General features: G+C 36.0%; 1 protein-coding gene across 3 annotated transcripts in view; it reads left to right on the forward strand.

Annotated features, from left to right (window-relative positions):
- The window catches only part of LOC5570607 (cadherin-99C), a 414,362-nt gene extending 406,993 nt beyond the window's left edge, over positions 1–7,369 (forward strand). For all 3 annotated transcript variants that reach the window (XM_021853635.1, XM_021853641.1, XM_021853648.1), the window contains one exon: positions 6,197–7,369. In XM_021853635.1, coding sequence (XP_021709327.1) covers positions 6,197–6,350 — 154 coding nt within the window. In that variant the 3' untranslated portion in view covers positions 6,351–7,369. The remainder of the gene's footprint in view (positions 1–6,196) is intronic.
- The last annotated feature ends 11,631 nt before the right edge of the window (positions 7,370–19,000 follow it).

Consider the following 19,000-nt stretch of genomic DNA (forward strand, 5'->3'; position numbering starts at 1 on the left):
TTTGCAATTGGTGATCCACTTACCCCACCATGGTGGGGCAAGTGGATCATTTGGCGCAAATTTTCAAGTCCCTCATACTCAATACATGAAAATCAGAAAAATCGAAATATTCGATGATTTGAACTATATTAGTCCCTCATTTGGTATCCACAGAAAAAAGTTTGAATTACATTATTCACATTAGCTGTACATAACAATGAAGTTGACTATTGATTTTTCTGTATCCACTTACCCCACGGTACCTTATCACATTTAGATTCTACCCAAAGTGATGTTAGTGAAATAGTGATATTCATTATAAGAGATATTATTCAAAACAACTCATAAGCAAACTCTTGGTGGCGCTGGAAAGGGCCGATTATTTCATATGCTAAATTTCACTTGTAGGGTAACTCGGTGTAATACGCCCCAACTGGGCAATACGCCCCTCTTCATTTTCACGGGATTGAGGCTTCTTTTACACGTAAATATGATCACATATCTTAAATATTCGCGAAAACATTATGTTGCGCACATATGTTCTTTGAGAAATACAAACAATCAATAGAAATTCTACAAATAACGGAAATCAGGTTTTTGGCGTTAAATTATGCGTCCGATAGGCAAGCCTCGCCGTAAATGAAGCCCATCCTTTACTATTGTACTCATTACAAAAACTTTTACCGGAGGACGACTGCTAATGGACCCCTTTAAGCTTAGCAAGTGGTGGAATTTTCCTTGGAATCATTTCTACTACGCTGTGGACCTTTTTTCTATAGGAGGGGCATATTGCCCGGGTTGTTTTGAAACGTAAACATTGGGACCGTTTACAAAAAACCATCATATACGCTTTTTTGAACCAACCTGGAAAGAGAAAGTTGCGTGCAGAGCATGACCAACTAAATAAGGAACACATTGACATAAAAAACATAAGTAGTGATGACTTTGCTACTGCGACAGAGCAGTATTTTCTTAAGGGGGGCGTATTACACCTTTTTATCTTAGGGGAACTGGGTGTAAAATGCGCCGTTGGGGTAAAACGCGCCACCCTTGTTTTGAACGAACGTCGTGCTTTGGGACGCTGTTTTTCACCCGAGATAATAGAAAATGTATTAAAATGCTTCCCTATATATATTTATAAGTGTTTTCCTTGCAAAAATCGTGAAAAACTCGAAAAAACGTTTTTCGCTGCTTTCGTTGTAATTTTGTGTTATTTTCTAGGTCATTTTTCAGGTCGATAAACAACACAAATGATGAAACTATTACCGAGAATCGTTTTGTGCACTCCTATAGTTTGTATTCCATGTGAAAAAACTCGTGGGGCAAAACAGCCACACCTATTTCATAACACCAAAACAGCCGTTTGAATTCAAATTCCAGCAAATGTAATGCCAAGCTGTAGTTACGTGCCAATTTGAGCCTTACAAATGCACATTTTTCGAATCAGCATGTATACTATAATCGAACAATAACATCTGATCAAACGCCTTTATGTATGCAACGTATTTGCAAGCATGATTGCGCATGCGTGCGCGCGAACGACTAACGCCGAGATCAGGTGGCGCGTTTTACCCCGCAAAAAATAAAAATGCAGATAAGCAAGCATTTTATAAAAATTGATTTATTAACTCCAGCCAAATGAAAATGGATGGCTGTTTCTACTGTTTGATAGAAAACACGTTTGTCTATGGGATAATGATTAAAAAAGAGCTTATAATAATGTTCTTCATAGCTAAAAACGCTTCCATCCTTAGAGGGCGCGTTTTACCCCCAGTTACCCTACTGATTTCAAAAGTCACTGCGCGTGCAGAAACTTTCAAAATATTCAAAAACTATCTTTTGACTTGGAATAAACAGAGAAAGATTTTTGTGTGACTAGTTTATAATATGAACATGATGTGTGTAATAATGAACGCATTACAATACATGCAACAATTTACTGATCATGGCTATGTTTTGATTTGAAATTTTATGGAACTCATTTAAACTGAGGCTGTTCTCTATTATTGAACCCTGAGATTATTATTATGATCCTTATAGCTTATTTTCATGGCTTTGCTTTGTAACCGCGGGTTGGAATCCACTCGGCTAAGGAAGGCCTCAAAAGTATAGTCTATAATGCTGAAATATGGCGGAAAATATGTCAAATATAGTTAAGCACAGATAGCCGTAGCGGTAAACGCGCAGCTATTCAGCAAGACCAAGCTGAGGGTCGTGGGTTCGAATCCCACCGGTCGAGGATCTTTTCGGGTTGGAAATTTTCTCGACTTCCCAGGGCATATAGTATCTTCGTACCTGCCACACGATATAGGGTAAATTATGTATTTTGGACAGGCTAAGGATATGTCTGGAAACGGCGATCTATTAACTGCCTTAGATACTAATATTTTGTTACGTTATGATACTTATATGCTTAATGTTTCATTATTATTTTTAGTTTCTGGGGAGAAAAGCTTATAAACTGTAGCATTAGCTGCCAAAATAGCGTTTTTAGCGGCCTGTCTGTTATACATTTCGGACATTAAATATACATTTTGGACACCCTCATGTGAATATAATTTGGACAGGGGCGTTATCTCAATATCTATTCAATAGTTTCTCAATAGAAAGGTCATGTCATAATGTTTTACGAGTTTGCATGTGACTCATGCATTTTTTCGCTTATTGGATGTATATATTCGTGATAATCAATTATTTCATTTATTGCAAGCAAATATCATCAGATCCACGAAATACGCCTGCAAGTATGCATGCATGCGACATTCCAGTGCGTTTCATCAGATGGCCAAATTATATCAACTGAACAAAAATCTTAATGTATTTTGGACACCACCTGATTTATGGCTTATATACTCATGTTAAGATTTTCGATTAACTTAGCTTCAATTTTAGACATATTTTATCATATTGCACCCTTTAAACTTTTTATGAGTGCCAATTCTGAGCGCTATTATTGCGTTCAATGTATGTTCTTGAATTGTACATCCTCTTGCATTCGTAGGTTTCACAGATGTTCTGTTGATTCAATTTACAATTTTGATATTTTTGAAGCCAATTTGTAATTGTTATAAAAATAGTCATCATCAATAAGTAGCATAGTGTATTAATAATGCAATACATGATTTTCCGTACATAAATTGCTTTTCATCTCATTGTAAATGAGAATAGAACGACCAGCCTGTCCAAATTATATGCATGTCCAAGTTATATACGTTACCCTACGCATGCAAAAATGGTCATTGGCACAGTGCGCTCTCAGTTAATAACTGTGGAAGTGCTCTTAAGAACACTAAGCTGAGTAGCAGGCTCAGTCCCAGTGGGGACGTAACGCCAGAAAGAAGAAGTTAAGCACAAATACAACAATATTTCCTATTTAAATAAGAGTTTTAACCATAATTTGTTTTAGATAAAACCACTATGCATTGGTACAAATTACGTCAGCATATTTGCAATTAACTGGGAACATATAATTAGCACAGACAAACAGATGTAAATCTGACGAAATTATATCGAATCATTTGAATCGATGTTTTTGAATCAATTCGATTTTCATATGAAAATTTACAAAAACAGGCTCTAGAAATAAAGCCAACGCAGCTGCTTTTGATTATTAAACACTTACCATTATAACGTTTGGATGTAAAAAATAATTGAATTTTTGATTCTGTGAGATATTTTCTCAACCAAAAGTAGAGTGCTCAAACTGCTCATATCGCCCCATCGGTAATAAATCGAAAAAAGGACATATTTTGAAAAATCTTTCTTTCATCCATGAACTTCCCAAGACAACGCACATCATGCGGGTCTAGCGTATTTATCTAGGAATTGGCTTGTTTAGGGATATCCAGTTTTCAACATATTCTGATTCTACGTTAAAAATTGAGCCAGAACCCAAAGTTTCAAAGGTTTCCGTTCCCTGCAACTATTTTTAAAACACGTTTAAAGTTAGTATGGAAATCTTTTTTTAATCACCCATCAGCAAATTTGACTACAGGATAAGCTGTCATTATGCAAATTGAAATATTATTGAGTCTACGATTGAACCAGCAGCTTAAATTTTTTACCATAAAAATATTCAAATCGCTATAACTTGTTTGTTTCTTAATATTTTTGCACCAGGGAACGGGCCTTGTGTAGTGGTTAGAACTCACGCCTCTCCCGCCGAGGACCTGGGATCGAATTCCATCCCCAAGATAGTCACATATGACGTGAAGGTTATAGTGACGACTTCCTTCGGAAGGGAAGTACAGCCGTTGGTCCCGAGATAAACTAGCCCAGGGCTAAAAATCTCGTTAAAAAATTGCCCCATTTACAAAAAAAAAACTTTTTTTTCTGAATATGCGTTGATATTGATCATTTGTCATCTGTTTTTCAAGATATTCCGATGTTCCTCGGAGGACCGACATTACCCATACAAAATTTCTTTGGCCGCCATTTTGTTTTTAGTATTTTTTCAATGAAATAATGTATGTGCTATAAAATGTTAGATAATAAAGAGAACATTTGAAAAATTCATTCAGTTCGGTTGAGTTGTCTCCAAAATATTCAGAAATTACAATATGATGTTTTTTGGAGTTTTCGAGATCTTCCTACGGCCAGAGTGGTACCGTAATCCGGGGGCAAATTGAACACTGGGGTGAATTTGATCGGGTCGGTACCAAATAGCATTTGCTTTCAAGGATGCTTAATACTTCGTTTCCATCACAAACATTCCATGTTTTCTAGTTTATAGATGTCTAATGATGGTTTTAAACTAAGGTCAGTTTTGCATAGAAATATTCACAGTTTTTGAAGGTGTTAGCAATACTGTTGGAAATATCGGCACTAAACAATCTGCTGGTGCTAAGCCTGCATGTAAACTTTGAGTGTTCAAAATGTTGTGTTAGCTTCAGTGTGAACTGCTGAAATCATTTTTGAAATCGTTCAGCATTACAAGAATAGTTTTTTTGCTCATAAAACCTTTTTTTTTTTTTTGAATAAACTGCTTGTTTCAAGGGAAATTGCATACATTTAGGCGTATTATGCAGATTTACAAAGTTTAATATTGCAATAACACGATGATATACACGAGTTGTAAGAATTTTGAAATCATTTTCAGATTTAGGAGACCCAAATTTAGTAGATAGGGAAATTTTACTTTCTAAAATATGCTTTATTATATAGTGATCAATTTCACCCCAATATGTCATTTTCAATTTTTTACATTAAAACTAATTTTATGAAATGTTAAATTTTATTTCATAAAAAATCGATAACATAAATTGATAGAGATCGATGAAGTACTGATTTTACCGAAATAAATTTGGCAATTTTTGAAATCCAAGGAAAATCATGACAAAAAATTGTGAACAAGTGATCAATTTGCCCCCGGATTACGGTACCACAAACATAAATTCTCATATTTCAAAAAAGGTTGCACAGAATTGCTTCATTTTTTTCCAACCGATTCACATCAAAATATTGTTTCGTAAAGTGAATAACCAAATACAAGAAAAATCTGTAGCCTGATATATTAAAATGGGGATATGGCTACACCTCGGTTCCCCAAGGAACTTTATAATATCGGATCCAGACGATCAATATCGAAACAGATTCTAAAAGTAGAAGAGATTTTTGAAAACTTGTAAAAAAATGATGCAAAAATATTGTAAAACAAGATTGTTATCGCGATGTGATTTTTTTTTCGTAAAAATATGTTGCTGCTAGTAGAGGAAAAAATCATGTATAGTGTTAAAATTAAAACATTGAAGCGCTATAAAATTGTGTTATACTTAGAAAAATGTGCTCTTTTGATAAAGCAACAACAAATTGTTGAAAGTCATACAAAAATCCGGAGATTCTATAATGTATTCAGCGTTAGCCCTTTCATTAACTTTTCCTTAAGGTGGCCAAACTGCTCACTCTCTCCTGATGTACCTAAATATTTAAAAAATCAGATCATGTTCTACCAAAACAAATAATAACCCCATGTAGACATTTTGTTTTTTCCATGAGGGGAATTCGAACCGTTCGAACCCACCTTTTGCGGATTATTTGCGGATACATCATACCTTTCCTCTGGAAACCAGTCACAATTATATTGTTTACTAGTGTACATTTTTATTCCTCCTCTCGTACCCTCCAAGTGGTCTCATAATAGAAGAAAAATAATATTTGCATCAACCATACTAAACCAAAATATCTAACTACTATTTCTGTTTTCTATTCATGTGCACAGCCAAAATGGAGATCTTCAGTCTCAGCCACAGCTCAACCATACCAGTCCTTCAAACGAAAATGTTACATTCGGAAAGCGAGACTACAATCAACTGTCGTTCTCTTACCTCAACGACCTGGATCGATCGGATGCCGAAACCACCACTGAACTGTAAAATCTCACTTTTTGCAAATTGATATCGTGTAATCATGCGTCACGTAAAAGATGCATAAAAAATAGTTCAAATGTGTCGAAAGCCATTAAACCGGAGAAATTAGTGAGGATATGAACTGCCTTTTAGTTAGTAGTGTACAGTTAAATTCAATTGTTTTATATTGTAACGTTGTTAAGTAGTAAGATTTTTCAACTGGATAGCATATATCTTTCTGTTTCCATTTTCTTAACTTTATTTAAATACATACGAGGCATTTTCTTTACAATTATCAATTTATAATCATCAACCTTTACGACGAACTCTTAACGTTTCATGACCACACTATCCAGTCGTAATCCGGCGAAGGCGCCATTGACATTTTCAGTGCATTCATGGTTGTCAATCATTGTTTGAGCAAACTAGGATGAAATCGGATAACTTAATGCAATAAGGATACCACAGATTGATTAGATCTTAAAATATAAGCCAAAATGCGCTAAAATTGTGAATGACACTTACACCACTCTATCACATTATTGCTGTATCATACTCTTCTGAAATGTGCCGAAGATATTCTTGTTAATGTGTACTATACTCCTAACGAACAAAACACAAAAGTCTGTTTAAGCATAAAGTTGGAGTTTTCACCTATAAAGTAATATTATATTCAACTATCAATGTCGGTACATTTCGCCCATATGTACATATTGAGTCATACGAGTAACTAATAAGTTTAGCAACGCAAATATATTTTTATCTAAGCTTGTATAGGAATGGGAAATCATTGAAACTGTCTCTAGTATATTCAGAGACTGAATTTTCCACGAACTGAAAACGTTTTATTAGACCAATTATAAAGTTATTGAATTTTACCGGAGGTTAGTATGCTATTTTGAAATGAGCGAGTGATAATTAATTTACAATGAGAAAAATATGTCTGTGGAAAAATACTTCGGGAAAACTGTTTTACTCATTTCGTATAAACATAGCAAAAACTTTCTTAAAACAGGACGAAAATAAATGAAGACATATGCAAAAATTGTGTTTTACTGTTTTTGTGTTTTTTAAGGAAGCATTATCGAAAAATATGTCGATATTTTATCATGATGATGACAATGACAATGATATTCCCGCAACATAAGAAGATTTGGGTCCTAATGGACACACGCTAATTATCTTCGAATATGCAAATTTCATCAAAAAATTATACATTATATCAGATTTGTAGCTGTGTACAGCTCATAGTTTTGCGGTTTAAAAAATTATATGTTTGCTTTCCTTGACCTTTGAAATTTGACTTTAAGTTTTTCTCAGCTTCAAATTGACGTAAAGTCAACTCTTCCTTACTCGATAAGGAGTTAGAAAACCATAGTAAATGTTGGTTTCCATGGCTATCTCGATGGTCCCTTGGATCGCAGTTGCATTTGTTTTGTGTTCTGTAACTCGATCTCCCGTACTCGATGGTCTCTTCAATATCGAGTTATAGAAAGTTTACTGTATAAGCAAGGCGGTTGAATAATCTCATTTTTTAGCAAAGTATTTGACATACCCAGAGAAGTAATTTATTTATTTATTTGAAGCACATCAACATGCAAATTGTAGCCCCAATATATATATACAGCCATTCCATGAAAAACCGATCTAGTGGGTCTCCGAATTCCGTGCAAATTTGCTATTTTGTGTTTTTTACATGAAAAACTCAATAGTTTCCGTTTTTTCGTGTTTTGAAGGCCTCGAGACCAAAGGGGCTATCGCTGTTCTCATGTTTTCTTGAAAGTTCAGAAAATTTTACGTATACTGTCAAATTTTCAGCGATGTATGTTTTTTAGTTTTTAAGATATATATATATATACTATATATATATATATATATATATATATATATATATATATATATATATATATATATATATATATATATATATATATATATATATATATATATATATATATATATATATATATATATATATATATATATATATATATATATATATATATATATATATATATATATATATATATATATATATATATATATATATATATATATATATATATATATATATATATATATATATATATATATATATATATATATATATATATATATATATAAGTTAAGCGCGGATCTTCGCCATCACACTTGACTGGCAAAACATGCGCTTCCACGGAACCAGCGCCGACATGCACCCAGACACCGAAGTCAGCAACATTCTTCAAGAATGAAACCGGAGACAACGGACGACCAGTGGAACCGATCAGAGTAAACAACGTGACCGGAGGCCCATCGTCAGTAGGTGCAAGGTTAGCAGTTTTAGGGAAGAAGGCAGACCAGCTAGGGTTTTGAGAATGAATAAATTAACAGTCTGTTTGTGGCTGTCGGATCGTGTAGTTCTAAGTTGTGTAGCGATGTTAAATTTTTTAAAAAGACCTCCCTGATGTAATAACTTTTAAGTGGCGCAGTCGTGCGGATTTTTGAAGAAATTTTGTGTCGGTACGCTACCATTCGCGAGTGAATATCGTGTAATTAGTGCACAAAAATCTTCGGAAATCCTGAACCTATTTCTCTCCACCTATCTCTTCGCACTCACCAGAAGTGTTTTCCGTCATCGTGACATCGACGAGAGCATATCGCCGATCTGTGGAAGCACAGGTAAGTGACTTTTTGAATTTTTATCTATCTACCTCTCATCTTACTGTAAAAATAACCTTTCCAAAAAACTACAACTAACTAAGTGACAAGTGAAAAGTGATAGTTTTAAGAAGTGTTAACTAGAAAGTGGAAAAAAAAACCCCGACCGAGAAAATGCCAGACACTAGAAGCAAGGCAATGGCTCCCGTTGAGGAGGAGCGTTTTATCCTCGCTCATGAGGATGGGGAAGCTGCTGGAGCTACCACGAACGAACGGTTTGCTCGCTCAAGCGAAGGGTCTTCCCTTCAGACAGAGCATACAGCAACAATTGCTGCACTGGAGCGAGAGATGGCCCGCATCTCTGCTCAGCTGACTCGGCTCAGCATAGGCGCAGCGAATAATGCCGTCAGCAATGGCAGCATCGATCGTAATGTGACGTCTGAAGAGGATGTTCTAAAGAGCCTCCAGACTCCATCTAGCGTGAGGGATTTAACACCGTTTGACGGTAATCCCCTCAAGCTTCACCAATTTCTGAAGGCAGTTGATAGAGTAATGCCTATCATGGAAAGGGTGAAAAATTCTCCAACCTTTGATGTTTGGATGCAAGCCATCCGTTCAAAAATTATCGGAGAAGCGGACACCGTTCTAGAGCTGTATGGTACAGAACTAGATTGGGACGATATAAAGACCAATCTCACTGCACACTACAGTGATAAAAGAGACGAAGTCTCGTTATGTATGGACCTGTTCCAATTAAAACAGGAAGGGTCATTTCAAAATTTCTATGAAAAGGTTACCCATATTATATCACTTTTAGTTAATCAACTCTTGATTAACGAAAGCGATCCAAATGTCAAATTGTCTCGACGAAATTATTACCAAGAAATTGGTCTAAAAGTTTTCGTCGCCGGTCTTCGACCACCACTAGGTCCAACAATTCGGGCACAAAAACCTAAAACACTAAAAGAAGCACACAGATTTTGCTTGGAAGAAGGCAATATCTCGTATGTGCAAAACCTAGGGAAGGCAATGTCTGGTGCAATACCCAAACAGTTGCCCTCACAAATTCCAAAACCACCATTTAGGCATCCGATTCCCCGGCAAGAATTTCAAAGGAAACCCCCTTACCAAGGAGGTTACAACCCGAATCCCCATCAAGCGGTTAATCGCTATGCAGACCCCACACAGCGAAACGGCCCATACCAAGAGAGTCCTAAAACAAACAACAATTTCCAACCTTCTTACACCCAGCATCCCAGCAATCAGTCTCATCAAATTCCCAAGCATCAGCCTAAGCCTTTTAACAAGTTCGGTCAGAAAGCCAGAACAGAACCTTATCTTAGACCTAACTTCCACGTGGAAGATGAAACTTATCAGGAATTTTATGACGAGGAGCAATACTATTATGACGACGGTGATTATGAGACACAACAGTGTTATATGACACCCTCGCAGAATTCGCAAAACGAATGTACACAATCTCAGCAACAAGCTGAATCGCGTGATGCCTCAGCATCCTTCCACCAAGCCACCACCACTGAAATAGACGACTTAAATTTTCATATGGTGGGCGAGCGAAAACATATAACATAAACAAAAACAATTTTATTCCCTACGTCACAATCATGACTAGTAAAGGGGAATTAAAATTATTGATCGATTCTGGCAGTAACAGAAATTACCTGTCCAGCAATCATGTTAATTTAAATAATTGTCGGAGTTGCGCACCGACAACTGTTAGGAATGTTAAAGGAAACCACACAATTAATCGATTTGTGGAGTTTAATCCCTTCCCCGAAATTCCAAACACTTTGAAACAAACATTTCTTATGACTTCCATCCGTTTTTCGATGGCCTTATCGGCTACGAAACCTTGAAAAATCTGAAAGCGGATATCATTACTTCCTCGAACATTCTCAAATTTCCCGCAGGAAAAATTACGATGAAACGTAAATATCCTGACGTGAAATCAATTTTTTTGAACTCCCATGAAACTACGTCAGTGAATTTAAGCACCAATGCAACTGGCGATTTTTTCCTGAAAGAAGATTTGGTCATTGACTCTTATTCATTTATTCACTCTGGTTTATACAGAGCTGAAAATGGATACGTCAAGGTAATGGTGAGCAATTCCTCATCAGAACCCCATAAAATTGACTTAACCCCGGACCTTTTAGAACCGGAGATTAATAATTTTGAATGTGGCCTTCCTGACGAGAATCCGCCAATTCTAAAGAAAGAGCTGTTCGAGCAACTCAGGCTTGATCACCTCAATTCTGATGAAAAACAAAATCTTTTAAAAATCATAGAAAAACATAGTGACTTATTCTTCATAAAAGGGGAACAACTTTCGTTTACGAATGCGATAAAACACTCGATAAAAACGAAAGATGAATTACCCATTTACACAAAATCTTATCGCTACCCCTTCTGCCATAAAGAAGAGGTAAAGCGTCAGATTACTGACCTTTTAGATCAAGGTATTATTAGAGCCTCTAATAGTCCTTGGACTTCACCCGTGTGGATCGTTCCAAAAAAGTTGGATGCCACAGGAACCCGAAAATGGCGATTAGTAATTGACTATCGCAAGTTGAATGAGAAGACGATAGACGATCGTTATCCCATTCCTAATATCACGGACATACTCGATAAATTGGGTCGATGTATGTATTTCACGACTCTCGATCTCGCATCTGGTTTCCACCAGGTAGAAGTCGAAGAGAAAGATATTCCTAAGACAGCATTTAGTGTCGAAAATGGGCACTATGAATTTCTAAGGATGCCCTTCGGACTGAAAAACGCGCCCTCAACCTTTCAGCGCGTAATGGATAACGTCTTAAGGAAACACATTGGTGTCATCTGTCTTGTGTACATGGATGATATCATTGTTTTCTCAACGAGCCTAACGGAACACCTCGACAATCTGGCAAAAATATTCAAGACATTGGGAGAACACAATCTGAAGATACAATTGGATAAGAGCGAATTCCTCAAAAAGGAAGTTGCCTTTTTGGGCCATATTGTAACTTCAGAAGGCGTCAAACCAAATCCGGATAAGATCCTGATTATTAGAGAGTGGCCGTTACCTTCGAACGAGAAAGAACTGCGTGGTTTCCTAGGAATCTTAGGATACTATCGTAAATTTATAAGAGATTTTGCGAAAATCGCAAAACCTCTAACGAACGCTCTGAGAAAAGGAGAAGAAATTACACACTCGAAAGAATTCGTTGACGCTTTCGAAAGGTGTAAAGGTATTTTATCTAGTAGTAACATACTTCAATACCCCGATTTTTCTAAGCCGTTTATACTCACCACTGATGCTTCAAACTTCGCAGTAGGTGCAGTACTATCTCAAGGCCAGATAGGAAGTGATAAGCCGATAGCTTTCGCTTCCCGTACACTAAACAAGTCAGAAGAGAAATACTCAGCGATAGAGAAAGAACTATTGGCTGTAGTATGGGCTTGTAAATATTTCCGCCCCTATTTGTATGGCAGGAAATTTATTCTATACACAGACCATAAGCCTTTGACTTATGGACTAAACTTAAAGGACACCAATAACAGGCTTGTTCATTGGCGTCTTTCACTTAGTGAGTTTGATTATGAAATTCGCTACCGTCCTGGTAAGCAGAATGCAGTTGCGGACAGCTTGTCCAGAATTCGGAACGAACATTATAACGAACTCAATGTTAACGAAAATGACTCTTCAGACGATACTCCTACGGATGATGATTCAGACGATGATGACGCAGAATCTTTAAATACCGTACATTCCGCTGATACAGATAATTCTGATCTTATTAAATTTACAGAAAAACCTGTTAATGAATTTTGCAACCAGATTATTCTAAAAATCGGTCCAGATTCAACAGATAATTATGAAGAAATTTTCCCGAAAATATTTAGAAGAACAATTACCAGAATGGTCTTTGGAGTACCAATAATTTTCAAAATTTTTAAGGATTACATGGATTTAAAAAGGACGAACTGCATATACTGTCCTGAAAGTATAATGAACGTTGTTCAAACAACGTATAAAAATCATTTCAGTAGAGCAAAAGCTTTCAAAATATGTATCTCCGAGAAACTACTGATTGATCTCAGAAGCATTGAAGAACAGAATCTCATTTTGGAACAAGCCCATGATAGATCCCACCGAGGAATATGGGAGAACCATCAGGAAATTCTTAGACGTTTTTATTTCCCAAGAATGAAGTTCAAAGTACGAGAGTACATCAAACTTTGTGAAACCTGTCATAAAAACAAATATGACAGACATCCTTACAAGGTTGCACTGGGTTCTACCCCGCGTCCCGAAAGACCACTAGACATAGTGCACATCGACATTTATATTGCAGAAAAAACATGCTTTCTTTCTGCAATAGATAAATTTTCACGATACGGATCTCTAATCCATATCAAATCTAGAAATATTTTGGACTTGAGAAAAGGTCTAACGAAATATTTTAAAATTTTCGGAACACCTCGTAAAATTGTCTGCGACAATGAACCATCACTAAGATCCATTGAGATACGTGGACTTCTCCATGATCTTGGTGTAGAAATATTTTTTATTCCACCTAACCACAGCAAAAGTAATGGATTAGTGGAAAGATTTCATTCAACCATTAATGAAATCTTCATGTGTATCAAGCCGACATTCGGAAGTTTGACCACAAAGGAAATTTTGAATATTGCTTGTACCCAGTACAACAATACCATACACTCTAGTATCAAACTTAAGCCTAGAGAAGCTTTTTATGGGTTAAAAGACGACCAAATAAAAAAAATAGTGGAATCCAGAGATAAGCTTTACGATGAAATTATGCTAGCGCATGACAAATCGAACAAGCGTGCTTTAGATTACCACAACATAAATAGAGAACCGCCACCAGATTTGAACCCAGATCAAGTGGCTTATAATAAAATCCAAGGCATTAAGAGGAAAACAAAGCCTAGGTATTCCCCAGTCACTGTCGTTGACAATAAAGGCAGAGTCTTTATTGACGACAATGGTCGAGAAATACATAAGGACAATGTAAAACGAGTTTAATTAACATTTTTTATAATTTCAGAATGAATAAGGATTTAAGAAATAGATTTCTATTTAGCTTGTGCGTTGCACAAATAAACAATCTTTACGAGTCTCTTCGTAAAAGCACAACGGAATATTCAACGGAAGCAGCATCAGCATGGCTCTCATTAGCCGACCACCTCATGGCAATAGCCTGCGGAGCAGCAGTGGAAAGTGGCATCGACAGGGAGTCAACCGACCCCTTGGTTACCCTCATGGATAATCTGCGCTTGTGTCTCAAGCAAAAAACGCGCAGTCACGTAAATTTTCAAAAAAAAAAAAGGACCCTTTCATTAGAGGGGATATAAAAACAAACAAACAAAAACTACAAAAAAAAAATATATAAAATAATCTAATAATAATACTTTAAATATCTTTACAGAATCACTGAAAACACGAAACAACATGACGCCATTTCCATTACCCATAGCCATCCTCACGTTTTTCATCACCAAACCCTCACTTTCATCAATACAAATTCACGACATAACAAACAACGCAGGAGCGTTGCTTCTTCAAAAAGGGGAGGGAAGAATTATAGAAGGGCACGATAGGCTTCTCCATGTTATTGATTTTGCTCAGTTCGAAATTTCACTGTCGATTATAGAACGTTTAGTAAGAGATATGCCCCAAAATTCAAGCCAATTTAATGAAATAATCAAAGCAAAACTTTCAGAAATAAGATCAATTTATAACACATTAAACATTCCAAGAGTTAGGAGTAAAAGAGCCATAGAACTTTTAGGAAGTGCAGTAAAATTTATTACAGGAAATTTGGATGCAGAGGATCTTAAAATTATAAATTCAAACCTCGAAGAGTTTAAGAAAAACGGAAACACCTATATAAAACAAAATAATCGACAGATAAAAATTAATTCAAAATTCGAAAACAGGTTAGATTTAATTAACAAACAAATCAGAGATCAAGAAAATTTAATTAGGAAAATTTATAATCAAGAAAACTCAAACTTTTCAGAAAACAAACAAATCTTGTTAACCTTACAATTAGATTCATTTTTGGAAAAACTTAAATCAATCGAATACGCCATCATGCTAGCTAAAGTTAACATTGTAAATCCTCTCATCTTAACAGCTAAGGAGAAATTTGCTATAATTCAGGAGATTGCAGGTCAGGGACTAGAAATCAATAACCTAGACGATGCCAACAGCTACCTGACGACAACAGTTATACACAGGAGGTCGTCAGTCATCATCTGCGTAAACATCCCGAGACTACTCCCAGTCTCATTCAGAAGAATCACCATGGAACCCCTACCCAGGCTCAACAGAACAGTCAAACTGGTCCACCGAGATGTATTCAAAAATCAACATAGGATCCTCGCAATAACCTCGCCATGCCAAGAGAGCGACAAAGTTACAATTTGTGAAAGGAGACAGCTCGTAGAGATAGGAGACCAACTTTGTGAAGCACCACTTCTTAGAGGAGAATTCGGACATTGTCCAATGTTGGAGAAGACACCGATAACAGAGACCAAACTAATAGCCCCAGGAACATTATTGGTGATAACCGTTCACCAAGACGTAAACATCAATAGCACCTGCGGGATCGATACACGGTCGTTATCCGGAATTCATCTAATAATATTTCACAACTGTTCACTATTCGTGGACAATCAACTTTTCGAAAACTACGAACTATGGTTCGATCATCCCATCATACACCCAATACTACCAAACAACATTGGAGTATCTAGTATTGAGAGAAACATAAATTTGACAGAACTGGAAAACCTACATTTTCAAAACAGGGAACGTCTAGAGTTGGTTGACTTCAAACACAATGTTGGATTTGCATCACTCAGCAGCAGTGTCATCATCATAATCGCTTTGTTAGCTTTCGTAATCCTCAAGTATCGGATCATATCGAGGACAAGCAATTGCTCGAGACAAGCAATACTTAAAGGGGGAGCAGTTAAGCGCGGATCTTCGCCATCACACTTGACTGGCAAAACATGCGCTTCCACGGAACCAGCGCCGACATGCACCCAGACACCGAAGTCAGCAACATTCTTCAAGAATGAAACCGGAGACAACGGACGACCAGTGGAACCGATCAGAGTAAACAACGTGACCGGAGGCCCATCGTCAGTAGGTGCAAGGTTAGCAGTTTTAGGGAAGAAGGCAGACCAGCTAGGGTTTTGAGAATGAATAAATTAACAGTCTGTTTGTGGCTGTCGGATCGTGTAGTTCTAAGTTGTGTAGCGATGTTAAATTTTTTAAAAAGACCTCCCTGATGTAATAACTTTTAAGTTATATATATATATATATATATATATATATATATATATATATATATATATATATATATATATATATATATATATATATATATATATATATATATATATAAAACTAAACTTCACTCTTCGTTCGTCAAAAAATGATAAAAATCCTTCGACGAAGCATCTCTCGGGTGGTATGGAAGTCGAACAATGATGCGACTTTATTGAACACTCGCTGCAATTCACTAAATGCTTCGTGAAGTCTGTAGTTTGTTCAAGTTAGAGGCAATCTCAGTGTGACGCTATTCCGAAGGGAGCGTGGACGGGCATTTAGATGGACTCGCTACAGGATTGTCCCATTGTCAATACGACCCAGTAAAACGTCTGCAATAGTTAAAGCTCTGATTGTATCCCTTCTGTTTCGAAGCTTGGACTTGGACCTCAAGTCTATCAATTGGCATCGACTCTCATAGCTCGGCAAGCGGAATGGATCTCTCCAAGGTAGCTTACGGAGTACGAATCGGAGAAACCGGCGTTGAACAGATTCGATCCTTTCTGCGCCATTATTATAAATAGGACTCTAAACAGCGGAACCATATTCCAACGTGGAACACACGAGAGAACAATAGAGTGATTTTAGACAGTAAATTTCGGAGAAATTCTTGGCGGTTCTAAAGATGAATCCTAAAGTCGTTGACGCTTTACTGACAGTATAAGTGATATGCTGTTTATATGTTAATCGTGAATCAAGAAACACGCCCAAATTCTTGATGTGATTCATACGTTCAATTTTCATGCCAAGTAAACTATAATCGAACGTGATTGGTTGCTTTTTTCTGGAAAACGTGATGATGGAGCACTTGGTAGGGTTAACCACCATTCCATTCAGGGGATTTTTTTTATTTCCGTACGGGTTTGGGCCGAAAGGTCTCAGATTTTCATGAAACTTTTTCCACAGGCAAGGCTCATCAATATATGAATAAAAAAAAACTGAGAAAAATTCAGGGTCGCCTATTTTCCCGGAAAACACAGTTGGATTTTTTTTGTTTTCCCCTGACACTACTTACTTTGAAAAATCAGAACTCAAGAACGAAGCATCATAGAAACAAAGTTTTTTATGAAAATGAAAGCAAATTTTCTCAGGAATAAAAAAAATATTAACTGGAAAAAGTTTTCCACAAAATTTTCCACCGTTGAGAAAATTCGTAAAGAAAAGCCGGATAAACTATGTTCCAATTAGTGGAAAACTTTCAAAAAAATATTTTTGAGAAGATAATTTCATAAGCTTTAATCGCTGAAATTTTTGAAATATACTTTTTTTTTCGTTTTTAAGTTATGGCCAATTTTGTGGAAAATGAGCATATAAGCCTTATCTTTGAAAACCCATATTTCAATGGAAGCATCGGAAAAACAAAAAACTTTTATCAAAGCGATTGCAAATTTTCTAAAACATCTGAAAAAAAGATATGGGATTGGTTTTAATGAAGTATAAGTCGGAATGGATGATATTTTTCATGAAAAATTACACCGCTAAGAAAAAATATAAAAAACTGCTTCTGCCTCAATTATTCATTACACTGAAAAGGGATTCTTTCTTTTCTATGGAACAAATAAGATTATTATTTTTTTTTTTTAATTTTATCTATTCAATTATTCAGTATACCGTCGTTGGGGGTGACAATGGGTCAAAAAGGGATATGTGTGATTTATTTTTTGAATAACTATCGCAATTCAACTCCAATAAACTTCAAATTTGGTGTGTACGTACTTTGATGGTACATTAACAACTGTTCAAAAAATTAAAGACAAATATTTATTCACAGCGGCACCATAGAGGGGTGACATTGGGTCACTGTAATTGAAATAACTTGTTTTTAAGAATATGATTTCAAAACCATTCACAGCTGAAAAATCTTGACAAAAAACGATGCAAACAAGACAAAAAGATATCTAAGATGTTTCACAAGTATGATAAACCCACTTAAAAGAAAGATTATACGCGTTTATACTGAAAATTGAAGAGCTATGAGAAAAAATATGTAAACCCAACATTTTTCGTCAAGTTTACATAAATTTTCTTGGTGTTTTCCTCAAATTGTCTTCAAAGTCTCATCCCCATTCCTATAAAGCCCATTCAGTTTCCTCAAAGGTGTACTGAAACAGTGATTATTTTAAACCTTCGCAAATAGTTAAATTTCGGTGCGACATTCCACGAACAATAAATTTCAGGCAGATGTTGACGTCATAATCCCAGTATTTCAGCGATCCAACTCATTTGTACTTCCGTGAGATATTTCTATAACATGAAAACACACGCAGAAAAATTTCTGTATGTTAAGATTACAATCCTGTCAATTACTTTTACTTACGCACAAATAGTTGTTTCGAAATAAAATTAACTTACGCCAACACTAAATTAACGTCAAATCAAATACACACACTTCTTTGATTGAGCTATCCACTTCTACTTATAACAATTATAATTTTGATAATTATTACTATTCGGAAACATTCACCTCCCTTGACTTGAAGGTCATGCTCACAAATCTACTTACTTCTAACATGCAAGGAATAGTGTAGGTGCTAAGATGAACACCTCTCACGCAAGAGACCACATATCAAGTTTGTCGACTCGCCCTTTGTTTTCATTTTTGCAATGTTTATTTTAGATCGATAAAGCAGCATCGAATCTTTTCAGTTATGTAGATAAAGCAGAACAA

This window comes from Aedes aegypti, chromosome 1, assembly GCF_002204515.2.
Source record: "Aedes aegypti strain LVP_AGWG chromosome 1, AaegL5.0 Primary Assembly, whole genome shotgun sequence".
In the NCBI taxonomy this organism is placed as follows: domain Eukaryota; kingdom Metazoa; phylum Arthropoda; class Insecta; order Diptera; family Culicidae; genus Aedes; species Aedes aegypti.